General features: G+C 46.0%; 1 protein-coding gene across 1 annotated transcript in view; it reads right to left on the reverse strand.

Moving 5' to 3' along the window:
* The window catches only part of ARHGAP31 (Rho GTPase activating protein 31), a 109,241-nt gene extending 91,119 nt beyond the window's left edge, over nucleotides 1-18,122 (reverse strand). The window contains exon 1 of the mRNA XM_065876489.1: nucleotides 18,023-18,122. Within this exon, the coding sequence (XP_065732561.1) occupies nucleotides 18,023-18,122 (100 nt within the window). The remainder of the gene's footprint in view (nucleotides 1-18,022) is intronic.
* Nucleotides 18,123-18,405: the final 283 nt, after the last annotated feature.

Genomic DNA, 18,405 nt, shown 5'->3' on the forward strand with positions numbered 1-18,405 from the left:
TAGAGAATATGTATGCTTTTACAAAAATGAAAATACCTTATTGTTTTTTCAAAGTATAAACATACATGTTCATCATTTAAAAAAAAATTTAGACTGTAGCAACACAGCAAAGTATACAGAAGAAAGAGAAAAGGATCCATCCAAAGAAAGCCATTGTTAACGTTTTGAGCATATCCCTCCAGAATTTTTCTTACATGTATTGTTACCAAAATGGAATTACGTATACTTTAGGTGTTGTTTTGTAAACTCGTTTACTTAAATATCGTTGGAAATTTTTCTGTGCCAGTAAATATATGTCATCCTTTTAATCAGCTATATAATAAAGGATATTTTCCTCAAGCTGTGAGGTAGTCTTATGAATCCTCTTTCTCTCCTAAAGGCGTCATCATCTGAGCCTCTTCTCCTGTCTCAGGGATCCCTGATGCTGGTTGGTTCTGAGAAACACGCTGACCCATGACTTCTGGCCAACACCAATGAGCAGCCAGAAAACCTCACTGGACCAGCTGCATCTTTTCGGGCAAGCAACTGTACTCTCCAGGGCCCCAGGTTCTCCATGTGTTAAATGAGCGGTTTGGATAGATAGACTTCCTAAGATTCTTTCAGCTCGAACATGATGATTTAGCTTCCGGTTCACTTATCTCTGTGTTTGCCTCGGTACAGGAGGATCCTGGTACTGAGTGAACGGGGTGCCACTGGAGCCCCAGCTGTGCACCTGCATGACCTATTTCAAGACCCTGAAGATCCTCTGCTCGGAGCAGATGGTTGAAGCTGGAAGGGCTGGGGGAGGCACAAGGCTGTGTGGGAGGGTCACATAAGGGAAACAGCTCTCCTGATTTCCTTCCAGTATGGCAGTGAGTGATATCTACAAGGAGGCATCAGATTCACAGCGTATCAGTAAGTACAGCCTTTGGGGCCATTCAGCCCTTTCTGAGCACTAGTGTCTAAAGTGTAGCATCAGTACAGTATTTATTTTCCATTTTAAAAGCCCTCTTCCATATATTATCTCATCAAATTCTCATTCCTGTCTTTTAGGTGAAGAAACTGAGATTCAGAGAGTGGCATGACTTGCCCAAAACCAGGTGATGAGCATTTGCCAAATGAAGACTCCCTAAGCTCCACCAGTGTTTCACCAGAGCTCACCCAGCTTCTCCTCCACCTCCACAGTCTCCCCATTGAAACACAGACACATGACAGATGCACACACATGTGCAAAATACTCATGCAGAACACACCCTCCATCCCCACCCCACCACCACACACACCCAAGACAGCATTGCCCTTCCCTGGGTCCATCCTGGCCCAGACCATAGAGACCCAGGAAGAGCAGCAAAAGCAGGTGAAATGGAGGTGGCAGCCTAAACAGGAAAAGTATCCTAAAGTTGATCATACATATATTTTGCAGAAACTAAAACCAGAGTGTATCTTAAAGTAGGATCTTACTTTAAAGTGTATCTTAAAGTAATGTATCAGTACATTCAACACATATCTGTGAGCGTTATGCTAGGCGCCAGTGGTAAACTGATAAACCAGGGGACATGGTTCCTGATCTCACAGAGTTGGTCCAGGGTCAGCTAGAGTCTAGAATGAGGCAAGAACAGGGTGGGGGTGAGAGTGGTACATTCAATACAGGGTACAATGGGAGCACACAGAAAGGGCCCCTAACCCCTCCTCAGAGGGATCAGGGAAGGCATCCTGGAGGATGAGACATCCAAGCAGAGACCCAGAAGATGGGTTGGAGTTGGCAAGACTGAGGTGGTGGAGCTAAGAAGAGAGACAGGGAGAGTGTTCTACACGGAGGGTGGAGCATGTACAAACACGGGGAGGCGAGGGGAGCACGGCACTTTCGAGGAACCACGAGAAGTACAACGTGGCCAGGGGACCTGCTCAGGTTGGGAGGTGGTGTCCATTGAGGCCACAGAGGATGCAGGTGTCTGAGTGTGATGGGCTGGTAAACCTTGTTGGTATTTATGGAGTTGATGTTTGTCTCGAGGGCATTGGGAAGCCATTGAAGGGTTTAGTGAGTGATGTTGGTGACAAGCTCTCATCAAGACATTCTCCTTTTGGCCACTGTAAGAATCTACGATCGTAACTAATTTCAATCCTACTTTAAGATACACTCTGGCTTTAGTTTCTGCAAAATATATGTATGATCAACTTTAGGATACTTTTCCTGTTTAGGCTGCCACCTCCATTTCACCTGCTTTTGCTGCTCTTCCTGGGTCTCTATGGTCTGGGCCAGGTTGGCTCAGATGACCAGAGCACTGTGATCAAGATGCCATGGATATGCCAGCAAATAGCTTCTTACTGGTCCCTGCTCCCAGCCTCAGCCTTAACCCGGGGCCTGGACTCCACGCAGACAGCATATGGGCTGACTAACCAACATCCCTCAGGAAGACTGGAAAATAAGTTTAAGGTATAATAAGAAGTAAGTGAGCTAGGAAATTCTACCCTCATCATAAGCAAAGGGAAGCAGTATTACTATTCAATAAGTAACAGATAATAGAAGTTGTCAACGAAAATGATGCATGGCCCATACAACACACTCAATTAATGCTAAATCAATTGAACAGTATTTAGACAATAAGAGAAGCTTTATAGGAACTTGTAAAAAAGAGGAAGATTTCTATATAAAGAAATGGTTAAAGAAACTATGGTATTTTTTTTTTTTTTAATTTATTTATTTATTTTTGGCTGTGTTGGGTCTTCGTTTCTGTGCGAGGGCTTTCTCCAATTGCGGCGAGTGGGGGCCACTCTTCATCGCGGTGCGCGGGCCTCTCACTGTCGCGGCCTCTCTTGTTGAGGAGCACAGGCTCCAGATGCGCAGGCTCAGTAGTTGTGGCTCACGGGCCTAGTTGCTCCGCGGCATGTGGGATCTTCCCAGACCAGGGCTCGAACCCGTGTCCCCTGCATTGGCAGGCAGATTCTCAACCACTGCGCCACCAGGGAAGCCCGAAACTATGGTATTTTAATGATATCACATATATGTGGAATCCCAAATATGACACAAATGAACCTGTCTATGAAACAGAAACAGACAGATGCAGAGAACAGACTGGTGGTCGCCAAGGGGGAGGGGATTGAGGGAGGGATGGAATGGGAGGTTGGGGTGAGCAGATGTAACCTTTTATATATAGAATGGATAAGCAACAAGGTCCTCTTGTATAGCACAGGGAACTATATTCAATATCCTATGATAAACCATAATGGAAAAGAATATTAAAAAAAGAATGTATAGGGACCTCCCTGGTGGTGCAGTGGTTAAGAATCCGCCTGCACCGGGTTCAAGCCCTGGTCCGGGAAGATCCCACATGCCGTGGAGCAACAAAGCCTGTGCGCCACAACTACTGAGCCTGCACGCCTAAAGCCCATGCTCTGCAACAAGAGAAGCCGCTGCAATGAGAAGCCTGCGCACCATAACGAGGAGTAGCCCTCGCTTGCTACAACTAGAGAAAGCCTGCATGCAGCAACGAAGACCCAATGCAGCCAAAAATAAATAAATTTATTTAAAAAAAGAATATATATATACACACACACATAAAAAATGAATGTATATATATATGTATAACTGAATCACTTTGCTGTACAGCAGTAATCAACACAATAATGTAAATCAACTACAATAAAAAAATAAAAAAATAAATTATGGTATTTTATTAAAAGTATATATGTATTTGCTTGTACATGCACAGAATATCTATGAAAGATTTCCAACAAAATTAACACTAGTTCCTTCCCAGGTGAGGAACAGGTAGGATGAGGACAGGAATAGGAGAGAGATTTTTTGCTAGACCTTTTAAATTCTTTTACAATTTGAACCACAGGAATGCAATACCTGATTTTTTTTTAAAAATTAACTTAAAAAACCATCCATTCAGCAGAATCTCAGGCAGTAATTAAAGAGTGAGATCGAACTATACTTACAAAAATGGATCCTTCTCCAAGATCTATTGTTATTTAAAACAGCATATTTCAGAACATACGTATGTGGTAACTTTAACTTTGTGGGGGAAAAAAACAGACAATCATTCAATATGTGTATTTTTTGCTACATACACAGAGAAAGGTCTCTGTGTTGTCTGATGCAGTAGTCGTGAGCCACATGTTGCTACATAAATTTAAATTAAAAGTTAAAGTTCAGTTCCTCGGTAGCACTAGCCACATTCAAGTGCTAACAGCCAGATGCGGCAGTGGCTGCCATACTGGATAGTGTAGATAGAGCATATTTCCCTCAGTGGGAAAGTTCTCGTGACAGAACTGGTCTCAATGAATCCAGCCCAGACTGTGAACCGGCAAATGGGACTGCAAGGATGTGAGAAGGGACTTTGTACTTTATAAATCTCTGTATCGTTTGGATTTCTTTTTAACAATTACTTTTATAATTTTACAAGAGTAGAGGATGGCTCACACCTGTAGCAGGTATTTATTGCTCATTAAAATCGCATCCTGCATTTTTTTATGACCCCTGCCATTCCTACTCAGGAGCCAAGGGATGGCAGAGCACCGCTAGAGGAGTTACCCCAGTGAAGGGGGAAGAGAGATGCCCGTTGTCCGCAGTGAACACAAGCCCCTGTTGCCCCCTCAGGCAGCGGCTGACCATGCTGCCAGCCTCACTCCCTTCTGGGCCTCTGCTATTCAGTCACGAGGGACACCATCAGTTTGAGTGCCTGCCAGCAGGAGAAGCAAAAACTGAAGTATTTTTAGTTCTTGGAGTTCTGGAATTTGGCAAGGGCAAGGCGGGCACAAGACAGGGAGTCCCACCTCCAAGGGACCCTGAGGTCTCCTCCGAGATGGGACCTAGGCCGGTGGGGAGGGAAGACCGCTCTGAGGTGGGGACAGTCAGCGCAGAGTGGAATGGGAGCACACGGGGCCAAGCTCAAAAGGGCACCTGGGAGTAGAACTGGCAAGAACAATAGGTCTGATATCTGCTCTGTGGTTTCTTAAATTGGGGGATGACAGGATGAAGAGGAAGCTGGAGGGAAAAAGAGATGGGATGGAGTAGAAATGTGAGCGGGAGGCAGGTGGGAACGAATGTTACAAAAATTTTCACCTCAAATAAAACGTGGATTTGAAATGTTAAACATCACTCTGGTTATTATCCGTAAGACAGAGAGAAATGAAATTTCCTATGATGGAAAATAAATAGATGAAAAGAACTCTGAAAGCCTGAGTTACAGCTGCTTGGGGCACCTCACTTTTCCTCCCCCTGAAGGAAGTTTATTCCTAGACTAGGGTCCAATTTTTTCTCAACAGCAACAATAGAAACAGCAAAAAGGACACACGCTTTGAATGTGGCTCGAGATTCTTCTTCCTTTCTCAGTCTGGAACTTACTATAAACCTCATCCAGGAAGGTAGGTGGCTCAGGCTTCAACCTTGTTCCCTTTGTTCTTCTCTCCAGAATGTTGATCCTGCCATACTGTTTTACACCTCGACACCTCTGCTTATATTGTTCCCTCTGTCTGCAATATCGCCCCTTCAGGCAGAGACTACTTAGATTCCACTCATTGTAGAAGATCTAGCTCCTCTGAGTCAGAACTGATGATATCCACTTCCTCCTGTGGTTTGTGTGAGGCTCAGCAGAGGATGTGTCCATCCCCTGCATGGGATTGTGAGCCCCTACAGGGACAGATAATGCCTGCTCGTCCCTGTGTCCCAGCTGACCCCGTGCCTGGTGCATGGAAACTGCTTAGTAAATGCTGATGTCCATCTGTTCCTCCACTCTCACAATCACCACCCTATTCCCTTCATTCACATTATTAATATCTATGGAGCCAACCATATGCTGTGGGGGAAACAAGACAGTGGTAGGTTGAGTAATGGTGCCTCAAAAATGTCCAGGTCCTTATTCCTGGCATCTGTAAATGTTGCCTCATATAGCTAAAGGGGATTTTGCAGATGTGATCAAACTAAGGATCTTGAGATGAGGAGATTATTTTGAATTATCTCATGTAGTCACAAGGTCTTTATAAGAGAGAGGCAGGAGATCAGACAGAAGGCCATATGAGGACGGGCCAGAGGGAGCAAAGATTCTTCCTGAGAACCTCCAGAAGGGAACCAGCCCCGTAGACACCTAACACACAGGTGAACAGAGAAAGGTCAGTCTTCAAGGAGCTCATTTTCTTTCTACTCAAGGAAGGAGACAATTTAGGAAACCATGACAGTCGTTGGAGATGAGACGTAATAAAGGTCTAAACTTCACCATCCTGATCACCTTCTCAATATACTCCTGTGTATAAGCTTCCAGCTTCAAATGGAGCACTGAGAAATGAACACAGACTCCCTATCTGATTCAACCTGTGAAGAGCGCAGGGTGGATCCCTTGATCCACACCCTCTACAGCCTAAGATGCTGTTCATACGGCCTAAAATTGAGCCAGATACACCTCATTCAGTCAACTGTCAAAATGCAATTGTGGAGCAAAGAAACAGGCACATGTGAAATGTCATACAGGCCAGCCTAAACCCTGGCTTTCCACTGTTCCATCAATGACAGAAACAGACTCATTTTCCAGATTTATAACTCTCCTGAAATACAGATGGAAAGTAGAAGGTTGGATGGCGGTCACTATGATTATAGCCTTTCGCCAGAACCCATAACCCTCATTTTATTTCTTTCCAGTTTTGCTTTTAAATTGTTTTCTTTTTCTGATTACTACAGAAATGTACAATTTAGAAAGTTTACCACATTCCCACCCCAGAAATCCGTATCAACAGATATGAATCTTAAAACCAGCATTTTTATGCATTCAACCAAAGAAAATAAATAATTATGTGTATATAAGAGAATTAAAGAAAAAAACAGAAAGAAGGAAACCCCTAGGGATATATGGGAGACTTGGAATATTTGTTCTCATCTCCTTCTCAACTTCCTTGTCTGTAGCATTACTCAGGAACCACATTCTGAGTAATGAGGCTGAAACAGGATAAGATTTCTAATCACCAAGGAAATAAGAACCACAGTTAACACTTATGGAAGGTTAACTAAATTCCAGGCAGTGCGCTAGTTTATTTAATCCTCATAATGACCCCGTGTGATAGGCACTATTATTCTCACAATCCTCACTTTATAGATGAGGAAACTGAGGCACAGAGAGGTTTGGTAGCTTGTCCATGGTCACACAGCTAGCATGGGGTAGAGCTGAGATTTGAACCAAGGCAGACTATCAGCATAAAAGCCACATACTAGCCACTTTGCCACAGGCACTGCTTCTCAGAGAGGTTAATTGATTTCACTAAACTGCATCTATTAAGGCAGGATACCAAACTAACAGGCTTTATGAAGATTATGTTTTTAAATAAGGAGGGGAACAAAAGGGCTTTATGAAAAATTCAATGAATCAAGATACCACATTCCCATAATAATTTTGAAAGATTTTTTCCCCTCAATTTAAGTAGTAAAAATACATGTTCACTGTTGAAATTTGGGGCAATATAAAAACTATAACGAAAAAAAAATCATGTGGTTTCACTTAGCTGCTTCTTTTTACAAGCTAGTCAAAGTGAGATCAGTAGGCCAAAGATATCACAAGCGCCCAGAGCTCATCTTCAAAATGTAGATCCCTAGGCCCCATCTCAGACCTCCAAGAGCAGAATCTCTGAGGGACTGACCTCAAATACTGACCTGCAATGGCACTTTACAGCTTGCAGCCCTAAAAACTGTAGAACTCATTCTGTGGGATCGTGTGTTCTCCACAGACCCAGATACTACTGGACCTATGCAAATGCCCATTTGAAACTTTTATTAGATGTCCATTTTGTTTCAAGGAGTCCAAATGGGAACTTAAGGAGTATTTCTAATACTCCTTAAAGTGTACTAAAATTTAACCAATATTTCTCAAATTCTGAAATTAAATTTTAAATGAAATGAAATTTTAAAAGTAAACACTCCATTTTTAGTCATCCTGATGCCCAGTAAAGTTTGAGTATCATTGCCAGAGCCTTAAAAAGAGAGGCCCAGAACTCTTGGACCCATAATTCAGAACTCATACACTCCCCTCCCACCTGCCCCCAGAACAGCCTCCCCCCTTTCCTTTCTGAAACCAAGTTGACTTTAGGAGCAGTAAAAAAAGGGGAACTGAGGAAACCAAGTCTCATTGGAGAGTCAGGCTTGGGTAAGGGAAAACAGGTTACTGGATGGATATATTTTCCTGACCTTCAGCTGCAGGCTCTGTGTCCAGGGTCCAACAGCTATAATGCAGCCCCTGAGAGCCCTCGAGTGGGGTTTGTGCCCTCAGCTCTGAGCCGGATTCAGAGCCCTGCATCCAGCTTTGCTTTTCCAGAAAGCAAAATGGCTTCTCTCCACTAACACCAGGCCCATACTCTAGCTATTAGCCAAACAAAGGATTTTCCAAATACGGACCTGAGAAGCATGTGCACTTTGAAGGCCACAATGAAGCTTAAATAGCTAAAACATATTAAAAAGAAAGCCAACAACTGACGCCAAAAAGCGTGAGTCCTTAAAGAACAGAACAGCAAGACAAAAGCCAGAAAGAAGAACACAAATATGCATTGTAGGGGAGGGGCAATAGGGAGGTGTAGATTTATATGGAAGAGTTGACATCATTGTTTCCCAATAATACTCAACATGCAGGAAACAGATGGGAAAGCAGTGGTGGAAGGGGCTACTTATGGTAACAGGGCATGCTCTCTGTTTAGAATCCTGCCATTTGGAACCTCAACGTTTGACTTTGAAAAACTGGGGATGGGAACTCCATTGCCGGCAGTTTTATTAAAGTTGAACTAAATCCTGCTGAACTTATCACCTTGGCAATGCATGGGTAAATGCAGCTCGGCATATCAGACCCTGATTTACTGCCGGCATGACTGCAGCTGTTTGGGTCCAGAGGAGACAAAGCTAGGAAAGCGGAATTTAATGTCGGACAGACATGGTTTGACTTCTGGTTCTCCCAGTTCCTAGCTGGGTGATGTTAGGCAAGTTGCTTAATCTTTCTGAGTTGGTTTTCATATATAAAATGGGGGAGGGGGAAGATCCCTGGTGGCCTAGTGGTTCGGATTCCGAGCTTTCACTGCCATGGCCCAGGTTCAATCCCTGGTTGGGGAATTGAGATCCCGCAAGCTGTGTGGTACAGCCAAAAGTAAATAAAATTAAAAATAACAATAAAATAAAATGGGGGGGGGCAAAAGAGAACTTTCCACATGCAGTGGGGAGAGATTGAGGCTACACATGTAGATTTAATCAAGAAACATACTTAGGGTGGTCAGTTGACATCATTTTAAAAGTTTTATGTTTTAACAGAATCTCCCGTTCCCCTGCTCTTGGGCCAGGCGCAGACACAGCCAGACCAACTGCCACACTTGTGATCAGCTACAGTGCCTTCTCCCGACAGTAGGATCACTCTCCTGCCACTGAAGACAGCTTCTGTCACCCCGGCCAAGGGTGCAACCAAAAGGGTTGCAGGCTTGGAGGTCCCCCCACTCCAAGCCTGGCCATTACAAGTCACTGTCAACTACCTTTCCCACAGTTTAAGCATCTTCTCCCCCAGGGCTCAGGAGGGTGTGACCAATTACAAGCATCAGGCAAAACCATGTGGTTTCCTGTCTGAAGAAACCAACCACTCTATCTCCCCGTTATCTCCGTCATTCCTCATGGGTCAGATGATGTTTATTGTTTTATTGATTTATTCCCCCCTTACAAACAATCCACTCATAGTTCTCTTTCACTCGGTTGCCTTGAATGTTAGCATCTCCCGCTTGCACCTTCTGTAGGACCCTCATTTCATTCTTGGTACTCTTTTGGTTATTTTCCTGTCTTACGCAACCCACTAGGCTGAGAGCAACTTGAGAGCATCTTTGTAAACCCCAGAGTGTCCAGCATATTGGAGTCCCATTAAATATTTGTTGCATTGAATTGAAAGCCCCATACAAGACGGTTTCTGAATAAAACCATGAAAAGAGCCAGGGAAAGAAATATGCATAATTACACAAATTAGCTCAATTCACGAAGGCTATCGATTTATTTAGTTTGCCAGCCTCCTACTTTTTATGTCAGACTGTTTTCTGCTGTCTGTAACAGCAAGAGCTGGTATAAGGTGCTTTTGGGGAGGGTGACATTCACCCCTCTCCCTCTGGGGGGTGGCGGCGAGGGGCCCCCCAGAGGCATACTGGGTCAGCATCAGGCCATGGGCATGGCACCAGGGCATGGTATGCATGAACCAGGCTTGAACTAGAACAAGGAGTGCCTGAGACTCGATCCCAGAAACTCAGTTGGTTCTGGGGCCCCGCCAAGAATGTGATTCATACCAAGGAGTGACTGGTGAGGCACTAGGGATAGTCAGTGTTTCTGGGGCACCCTGTGCAAAGCCTGGGTCCATTTCTAACTGGAAGTAGCTATGCGCCCTTGTGGGGAACCTTGAACAATCTTGGATTCCTGCTGTTCCAGCATATCAGCAATGTCCCAGGTCCTGAGCTTCCTAGAAGGGCTCTAACTCTGGCTTCCTGAGGAGGAAACAGGGTCCATCAATCATCTGCTGTGTGTTAGCCTCAGGGAGGCCAGCGAGCTACCCAATCTGCATGAGCTGCCCAAGGCCACCCGCCTTTAGCCAAGCTCAGCGTCCACTTGCAAACACAAAGCCAGTGAGAAAACAGAATATCAGGTAGAATGAGGATCAAACTGGGTGCCTCTGACTCTAAGGCAAGTGCTGTTCCAGGAGGGAAGGAGGATTGTGGCTGCAGTAGGCAGGGAGGGGCCTGGGAGGAAAAGGTAGGGGACTTGAAAGTTAGTAGGTGGGGTTAGAGTACGTGTGTGTGAAAAGCTCCTGACAGAGGGTGAAGTGCTATGCAAACGTTAGCTGTTATTATTACTATTCTCCATCTAGGCTGGGGGAAGAACAAGGCAAGGGAGAAAAGGCTACATTTTGCAGGTTAGTTCTTTTTTTCTTTTGACAAAACTGTAACATAAATGTCAAATTATGAAATATGCTATTTTGGGAGATTGTGTTTGTGCCTAAGACAGGCTTGGCTTTGGGAGTCACACTAGATCTGGATTTAAATCTTGCCTCTCTTATCTCTACAATCTTGGCAAGTGATTTAACCTCTTGGATCTCAGTTTTCTCCTCTGTAAAAAGGGTAAAAATGCCCAATTCTTACAGATTTCGAAAATATTACTTTGTACGTATAAAGTGACTGGCACATAGTAAGCAATGAATGCAGACTGTAACTCTACAATTAAAAATAACAAGCAGGTGTGGTTTGGAGCTCAGCTTTCATTTCTGGGTCCCTTCTCTCCTTCCAGTACACGCCCCCCCCTTCCTCCCCCTTCCTTTAGCAGCCTAATGTTCTCAGCTTTCTCTATCAAAAGCTGCTCTTAAAAAATCTAGCACCAGTATGTGTCTCTTCTGATTTGAAGTCATCATGCTTTCTCAGGGGTCCCTTATTTTAAGGCTTACCTAAAATTGCATACTGGGGGGAAGGGAAGATTAGCCGGACGGTGGGGGGCTGCTATCTAGACACCTAAAGTTCCATCAGGCTGTGACTCCACCTCAATCAGGACTCAAGGACAGTCCTTTGAGGGAGGAACACCAAAACCTAGTAAACTGAAGGGTGACATTTGTGTTGGGGCATAGAGAGAAACAGAAAATCAGGTGGGAATGCACCTGTAAGCAAAAAGAAAATTAAATCTGAAGTGTGACAAGTGGGTAAATGCCACTTTGGCTTCAATACAGGGCAAGCAATGAGTGAAAAAGAAAACAAAATAGAAAATCGAAAGAGCTAGTAGCGCCATGTTCCTGGGTCTCAAGATTGGGGTGAAGGAACCAGACCAAGGAAAGTGGAGACCTGAGACCCAGAAGGTACGGGTTGGGGGGGGGGGGCGAGGGGGGGAGGTGTCCGGCAGCTCACACTGACTAGCCTGTTCTGGAGGAAATAAGCACTGGGTAGTCCCAACCAGAGGGTCTATCACTACTTTGTTCCAAAATCTAATGGAAGAGGAGTTGGGGGGCACTTCTTATCCCCAGACTGAGTCCTGGACCTCTCAGCCCTGTTCTCCTCTCCCACCCTCTGCCACGGAATCCCAGGAAACTTTCTGCAGGGAGGTGACCCCCAGGAACAATCGGTCCCTAGCAAGTGCTTCAGAACTGCCTTGGTCAGTCAGCTTCCGGAATTTAGAATGTGTTCTCCCCTCATCCCCACTCCCACAGGAAAAGGTTTCCAGGCTAGCCCACGGATGCCTAATGGATTAAGGGGGGAAATAAAAAGAATGTATCAAAAACTACAGCTCTAATGGCATTGGGGAGCTTATCCACCACTTACAGCATCATCTATGGGAAAATGTGTTCCCAGTTCCAACTTGTTTCCCTCTGCCCCAGCAGATGGTCCACTGGGCTCTAGGGCAGGTCTGGGGCTACCTTAGCAGTCCCAAGGCCTGGGCCTCCAGCGGCTGGAAGGCATCTGGGCAGCTACCAGTGGGGGTGGTAGGGGTGGAAGAAGGGCGAGGCTATGCCTGTCCTCAAGGGGCTCCTGGCAGAGGTCTGGAGACTGGGCAGGAGGGAGGGATGTGGGTAGGCGGAATGGCTGTTTCCATCCTCTGGGTGGGTTGTTTATCATATCCAGACCGTGCAGAGTCAGTTACAGTTTGGCTTCATGCAATCAGTCAGCTTGCTCCAGGTTTAAAAGCCTTAATTCTCCTCTTTTAGTTCTTCCTGTTTCACTGTGGGAGCCCAGATCTGGGGATGCCCCTCTGAACTCAAGCCCATGAGGTGGCTGTTCTGTCTGCACAAACTCCACCTCCAGGACCTGACTTCTCTTTCAGTTCCCTGAAGGTCCGGGAGTGGCTGGGTACCTTTCTCAGATCTTTCTGAGGGCCCTTTAGTTTCAGGTTGACATTTTGCTCTCCCACCACTGTATACTGATGGTCCACTCCCCAGAGGCTCTGGGAAATCCCTCCGTGAACTCTCCATTCAGCGGGACAACTAATCTGCTTCCTGTCCCTCTTGGTGCTTAATTAACCCATCTGACCATATCATTTACTCGCTTCATCGGAGCCCTCATGCATTCAGTCATGGATAGTATGTGGGTATGCTAGGGCAAGTCCAGGGTGTTATGATAACAACAGCTACATTTAGAGCTTACCTGATGCATACCCTCTGCTAAGTGCTTTGCCCATAGTAACTCATTTCTCTTCACACCAGTCCTCTTATCCTCAATTCACAAATGAGGAAAGTGAGACCCAGAGCGGGTAAGTAACTTGCTCCAGGGTCACTCAGCTGGAACAGGCAAAGTTAGGATTCTACCCCAGGCTGTAGGCTTCCAGAACTCTTAATGGGAGCCCCCAGCAGGGGGCACCTGACTTGGGAGGATCAGGGAAGGTTTCCAGAAGCAGCTGAGACCCAAAGGATGAAGAATTAGCTAGGAAAGGTGTGAAAACGCTGGGAAGGAGACCACTAACCCAAAGAGGATGCCCCTGCCATTCAATGTTAAATCTTCTCGTGAACAGAAAAATATTCACCTTCCTCGCTAACACTTTGCTCCTGTTTATGTTTGGATTTTTTGTCTATTTAATTGAAGATAAAAGCTTTTGCATTTTCTCCTTCAGTCATGACAGCTAACTTCAAAGCTTAATTGAGCCATTGGTTTCTGAAAGTTTGTTCACATCCCTTAGACTGTAAATTTCTTGAGTCTGGAGTGCCTGTTTCTTTCTCTCCCACGGTACCTCCACAGCGCCTTATACTGGTTTCTTAAATAAGCGAATAAACAAAGTGAGAGAATGACTTAGGTTCAGAAATGTAGAATAGCTACGCCTCAAAGTTCCCATTGCCTTATCCTTGTTCTTTGAAATGCTGGGGCCATCTTACTCTCATCAAGCTTAAAATTATATTTTGTAATGGGTGTTTATTCGTTATGAACCTTTTGTAATCCCTCGATTCAAATACATATATATTTTTTCTTTTCAACCTGATAAGAACTAGAAAAAAACCTTCAGGAATAAGGTTCTTATCAAATATTCAGAGGGTACATTCTGAATAGTCAAGGCTGCTTATTCAGGGAGAAAATGATCTGTAAACCCCTGCACGATAAGCAGTGGTTCTCAACTCTTCCTGCATTCCAGAATCATCTAGGAAGCTTTTTTTTTTTTTTTTTTTGGCGGTATGCGGGCCTCTCACTGTTGTGGCCTCTCCTGTTGCGGAGCACAGGCTCCGGACACGCAGGCTCAGTGGCCATGGCTCACGGGCCCAGCTGCTCCGCGGCATGTGGGATCTTCCCAGACCGGGGCACGAACCTGCGTCCCCTGCATCGGCAGGCAGACTCTCAACCACTGCGCCACCAGGGAAGCCCTCTAGGAAGCTTTTAAAACATACCCATGCCTGGGCACAAAGAGATTCTGATTTAATTGTTCTGAGAGGGGGCCTGGACATGAACTTTCTTTTCATGCTCCCCAAGTGATTCTATTGTGCTACCATCATGGCAAACTACTGCATGGACAATTATCCCTTTTTACCAGGGAGTGAGTCAAATGGCAGAGACTGTTGGGAAGGGTGAGGAAGTCCTCAGCCCTTAGAGTGGGAGCAGCACGGAGGCAGAAGATAGCTTTCCTGTAATGCTCTCTTACTGGTCCCTTGACTCCTGGCCCCAGCATTTTCAAGCACTGTGGGAAGACCCAGAGCACTTGATTCAGAGGGGAGAGGTAGGAAATGCTCTTGGATGCACTCTGGCCTCACGGGGCTTCATCCACAGCCTCCCAACTGCAGGTGACACAATGATGTGGTTTTCATCACACAGCTGCAAGCAAGGGTCTTCGTATTCAGTGGTCAAAAAGAAGAAAAAGAAAGCTGTACTATTTTCAGCATCAGCCGTGAGGAAGTGATGATCTTCTCCCTCTATTCCAGACAGGAAGAGAAAGTTCTCTGGTTCCCAGGGGAGAGCTAGGGGTTGGGGCAGCAGCCACCATGCTGGAGGGGAAGGGAAAGAAACACTGGCTAACTTGGCCAGGAGCAACTTCATGCCATTCTTGGGTGATCTCACCAGCCTGCAGAAAAGTGGCCAAAGAAGCCAAAGGGGGAAATTGGCCATTCGTATCAACCCTATGTGCAGCTTGGGACGACCAACAGCAGAGCCTGAACGTGGCATCTGTGTGGCTGCCTGAAGAAACTGTATACACGATTTGTGTGTGTGTGTGTGTGTGTGTGTTTCTAAGGAAAGGTTTCTGCTTTTCATCAGCTTCCTAAAGATTAAGGACAACACTGGCCCCGAGCAATGTCTGCGCTAAGTTAAACACCTATTTGTCACCCTGCCTCATTAGATTTGTCCAGTTGAAGGTAGCAGGACTGGGTTACAGCAATTGGCAGAAGTGGATGACATTTTTCCTCTGTGCTCAGTCCGGGGGTATAAATTCCTCATGTTCAGGTGGTCTGAGCACAGCTAATTGTCACCAGCTTTGCCTTGTACCCCAGCTCAGAGATTTCCCTCCCTCCCCAAACACACGGGCTCTCTTGGATTCCCCACATCTCTGTTCTTTCCTTCTGCCCTTGTGTTCCCAGACCTGAATCCACTTTTCTGCCTCATTTTATCCTTGACCTCCAAAGCTGAGTAACTGGGATGTCAGTCTTGTGAGGCCCTCCCCAGCCTTCTAGATCCTAGTTACCATGCTGACTTGTCACCCTCAGGATTCTGGGCTGAACTTCCAAGGTGGTGAGCAAAGGGGCACTACCCAGGTCAGTTTTTCCTCCCTGGGGGCAGAGTCCAGGCCTTGTCTATTAACTAATACATGTTTCAGAAAGTCCAAGAGGAGGACACATTGTTTTAGAGAAAACATTAGCACTGACTCTATTTATTGATGCTACACTAAAAGAAAAATAAGAGACAACTGCTTAACTAGTTTTAGATGTGGGAAAAAAGAAATCCTAATTATTCTCATTTATATAAGCTGCTTATTATGCCTGCCTAATTCCTACGTGGCACAATAATGGTGTATGGATCATTAAGTGGGTCAATTTCCTTCTGTTTCAAAGGAACTTTATTCAGGTATGTCAGTCTTGAAAGTTTGCTGATTCTGGGGCAGGGCTGTCTGCTTTCAATTAACGGAAAAAAAAATCATTAGAGAAGAATGTTGGCCTAGATAAGGATGCCAGGGAGGGGTGAGAAGGCTAGTGGGCCAGAGCCCTCTGCGTCCCTCATGATTGACTGTATGACCTTAGGCCGGTCACTTTACCTCTCCCGGCTTCCCTCCCTTCTCCCCAGGGCAGGAAGAGCACGGGGTACTGGTTTCAATTTTTTTTTAAGAGTAGCCCCTTTTCTTTTTTTTCCTGAACGAAACATATATAAAAACCCAAAATATACATCAGGTGAAAGAGGAACCGTTTAAAGCTGCCTTTGAGGAGTCTTCACAGAACCCTAGGATTCCTTGCTCATCCTAGGATCTGTGACATTGTAAGAATGAGTCAGGACTGATAAGCACCTCCATGCAACTCTCAGCTTTGGAGTGAGGGCCCAGAAGAGCACCCACTTGGTGAAAGGTGGTATCCACCAGCATTCATAAGTGAACATGGACATGAACCTGAAGGCCCCCTGCAAAAACAGGTGGAGGAGAACCATTTCATTCTGATCTTCTGAGGGTAGTGATTAAGATGCATAGTTGGAGTTCTCTCACACTCAGAAAAACTCAACCTAAGGATGTTATTTCAAATCTACCTCTCCAGATTGTTGGAGAGGATTACATGAATTGACTCAGTTGTGTCCCAGTTTCAAAAGAGGCAGTTTTGAAACCTGTGGTCCCCTAAGCTGTAAAATACTAAGCCATCTGTCCTAATGACATGGCAGCCCCTGAACTCAAGGACACCACAGGAATATCACACCACTGCAAATTACTAGGTGGTGCTAAGTCCTTAAAAAAATGAAATAGAAACAAAAGCACTGCTCTGTTTTTGAGATGCACATTTGATATGAGCTAATCAAATAGTTTTTGAGATTATTTTCCTGGAGGCAGAGTTATTCTGCAGTTAGCCCTTCAGTTTCCCCCCTTTGTTGTATCTATCTATGTATAAACACAAGGCCCATATAGTGGACTTTTTTCTCCCTCACTGAAATTTCTGAAGACAAGGCCTTTTTGTCACGGGTAAGTGCAGGGCCAGTCAACCTTAACAAAAGCAGTCATTTAATGCTCAATTTCCTCAACTTTCCTTTGATTAAAAACTTCTCACTTCAAATGCTGGTACTGTACTATAGATTGTTTTCTTTCGCCCTCCCCCCCCTCCCCGCAACAAACGTTTAATAAGTTGTCTCTACCCTGGAGGATTCCCTTTTTTTTTCCCAATCCGACCTTGAAAACATAGAGGCTCTCCTTTTCATGTACAGACCCTAAACTATTTTAAAATCAAGGCCCTCTGACCTTTTTACAACATTCTTCTTGTCAGACACACCAAACGCTAATCTGAAAACCAAGAGGAGGTAGAGGGTCTGAGGGGTTGGGAAGGGGAGGGAGGGAGCTACTATATATTTGGCATCAGTTCAGAAATTCAGAAAATGTTTGTGCAACCACTCCCCCGGCCAGGATCCACCGCACCCCCCCCCCCCCCCCCCCCCCCCCGCCTTCCAGCACATTAATAAAAAAAGATGTGAGCGGATGAAATCGGAGAGCCCAGGAGGGACACCTAAGGCGGTCATAATTACGTACCCAGAGAATCCCACTGAACACCACACCACAGATCGAGGCCTCCTCCCTCCCCTCCGACATCCAAAGTTTGGGAACAGGACCTCTCAAGCCCCCCACCCCCAAGCCCCAGAGGTGGCCGGTTAAACGTGTAGCAGCACCGGCGCACCGCCCATTAATGGCTTGGGTGACACAAACGGAAGGGCTGACACAACCTCTGCACGTCGGGGTGGCAGCGTTACGCACCTTAAGAATCATGTATGTTTAAAAAAAAAAAAAAAAGCACAGTGAGCGCTCAGGCCTGGAATACATTAACTTGGGAATTGAAGGCAACACGCCCTACGAGAGTCCCTCTCTCTCTCTCTCTCAAACAAAAAGAAGCGGGGTGGGGCGTGGAGGGGGGGGAGGGAGGCGAAGGCACTTTACCATCCTGTCCTGAGCTTTCCAGATACTCCGTCAGGTCACAGCCAAAGGCGCTGGCGGCTCCCTTTCGTTTCAGCTTCTGCTTGGCACCCTTGTTCTTCATGAGTTAGTCCCAAAGAGGTTGCCCCTCCGTCTTCCCCTCCCCGCTGCTTGGCACCGCGCCTGCGATGGTCTCCGGGGGAGGTTAGATCAGTGGTTGCGGCGCGGCGCTGGGGGGCCGCATGGGCGTGGGGAAGAGCCTGGGCCCGGGGCAGCGCGCATGGAGCCCGCGGGGCGCGGAGCCCGGCGCGGGCGCGGAGCCTGAAATCCACGGCGCTCTCCTCCAGGGCCGCGGTACCGCAGGCCGTGTGGAGCTGGCAGCGGCGGGCCGGCGCGCTGGGAGTGTC

This window comes from Phocoena phocoena, chromosome 4, assembly GCF_963924675.1.
Source record: "Phocoena phocoena chromosome 4, mPhoPho1.1, whole genome shotgun sequence".
Classification (NCBI taxonomy): Eukaryota; Metazoa; Chordata; class Mammalia; order Artiodactyla; family Phocoenidae; genus Phocoena; species Phocoena phocoena.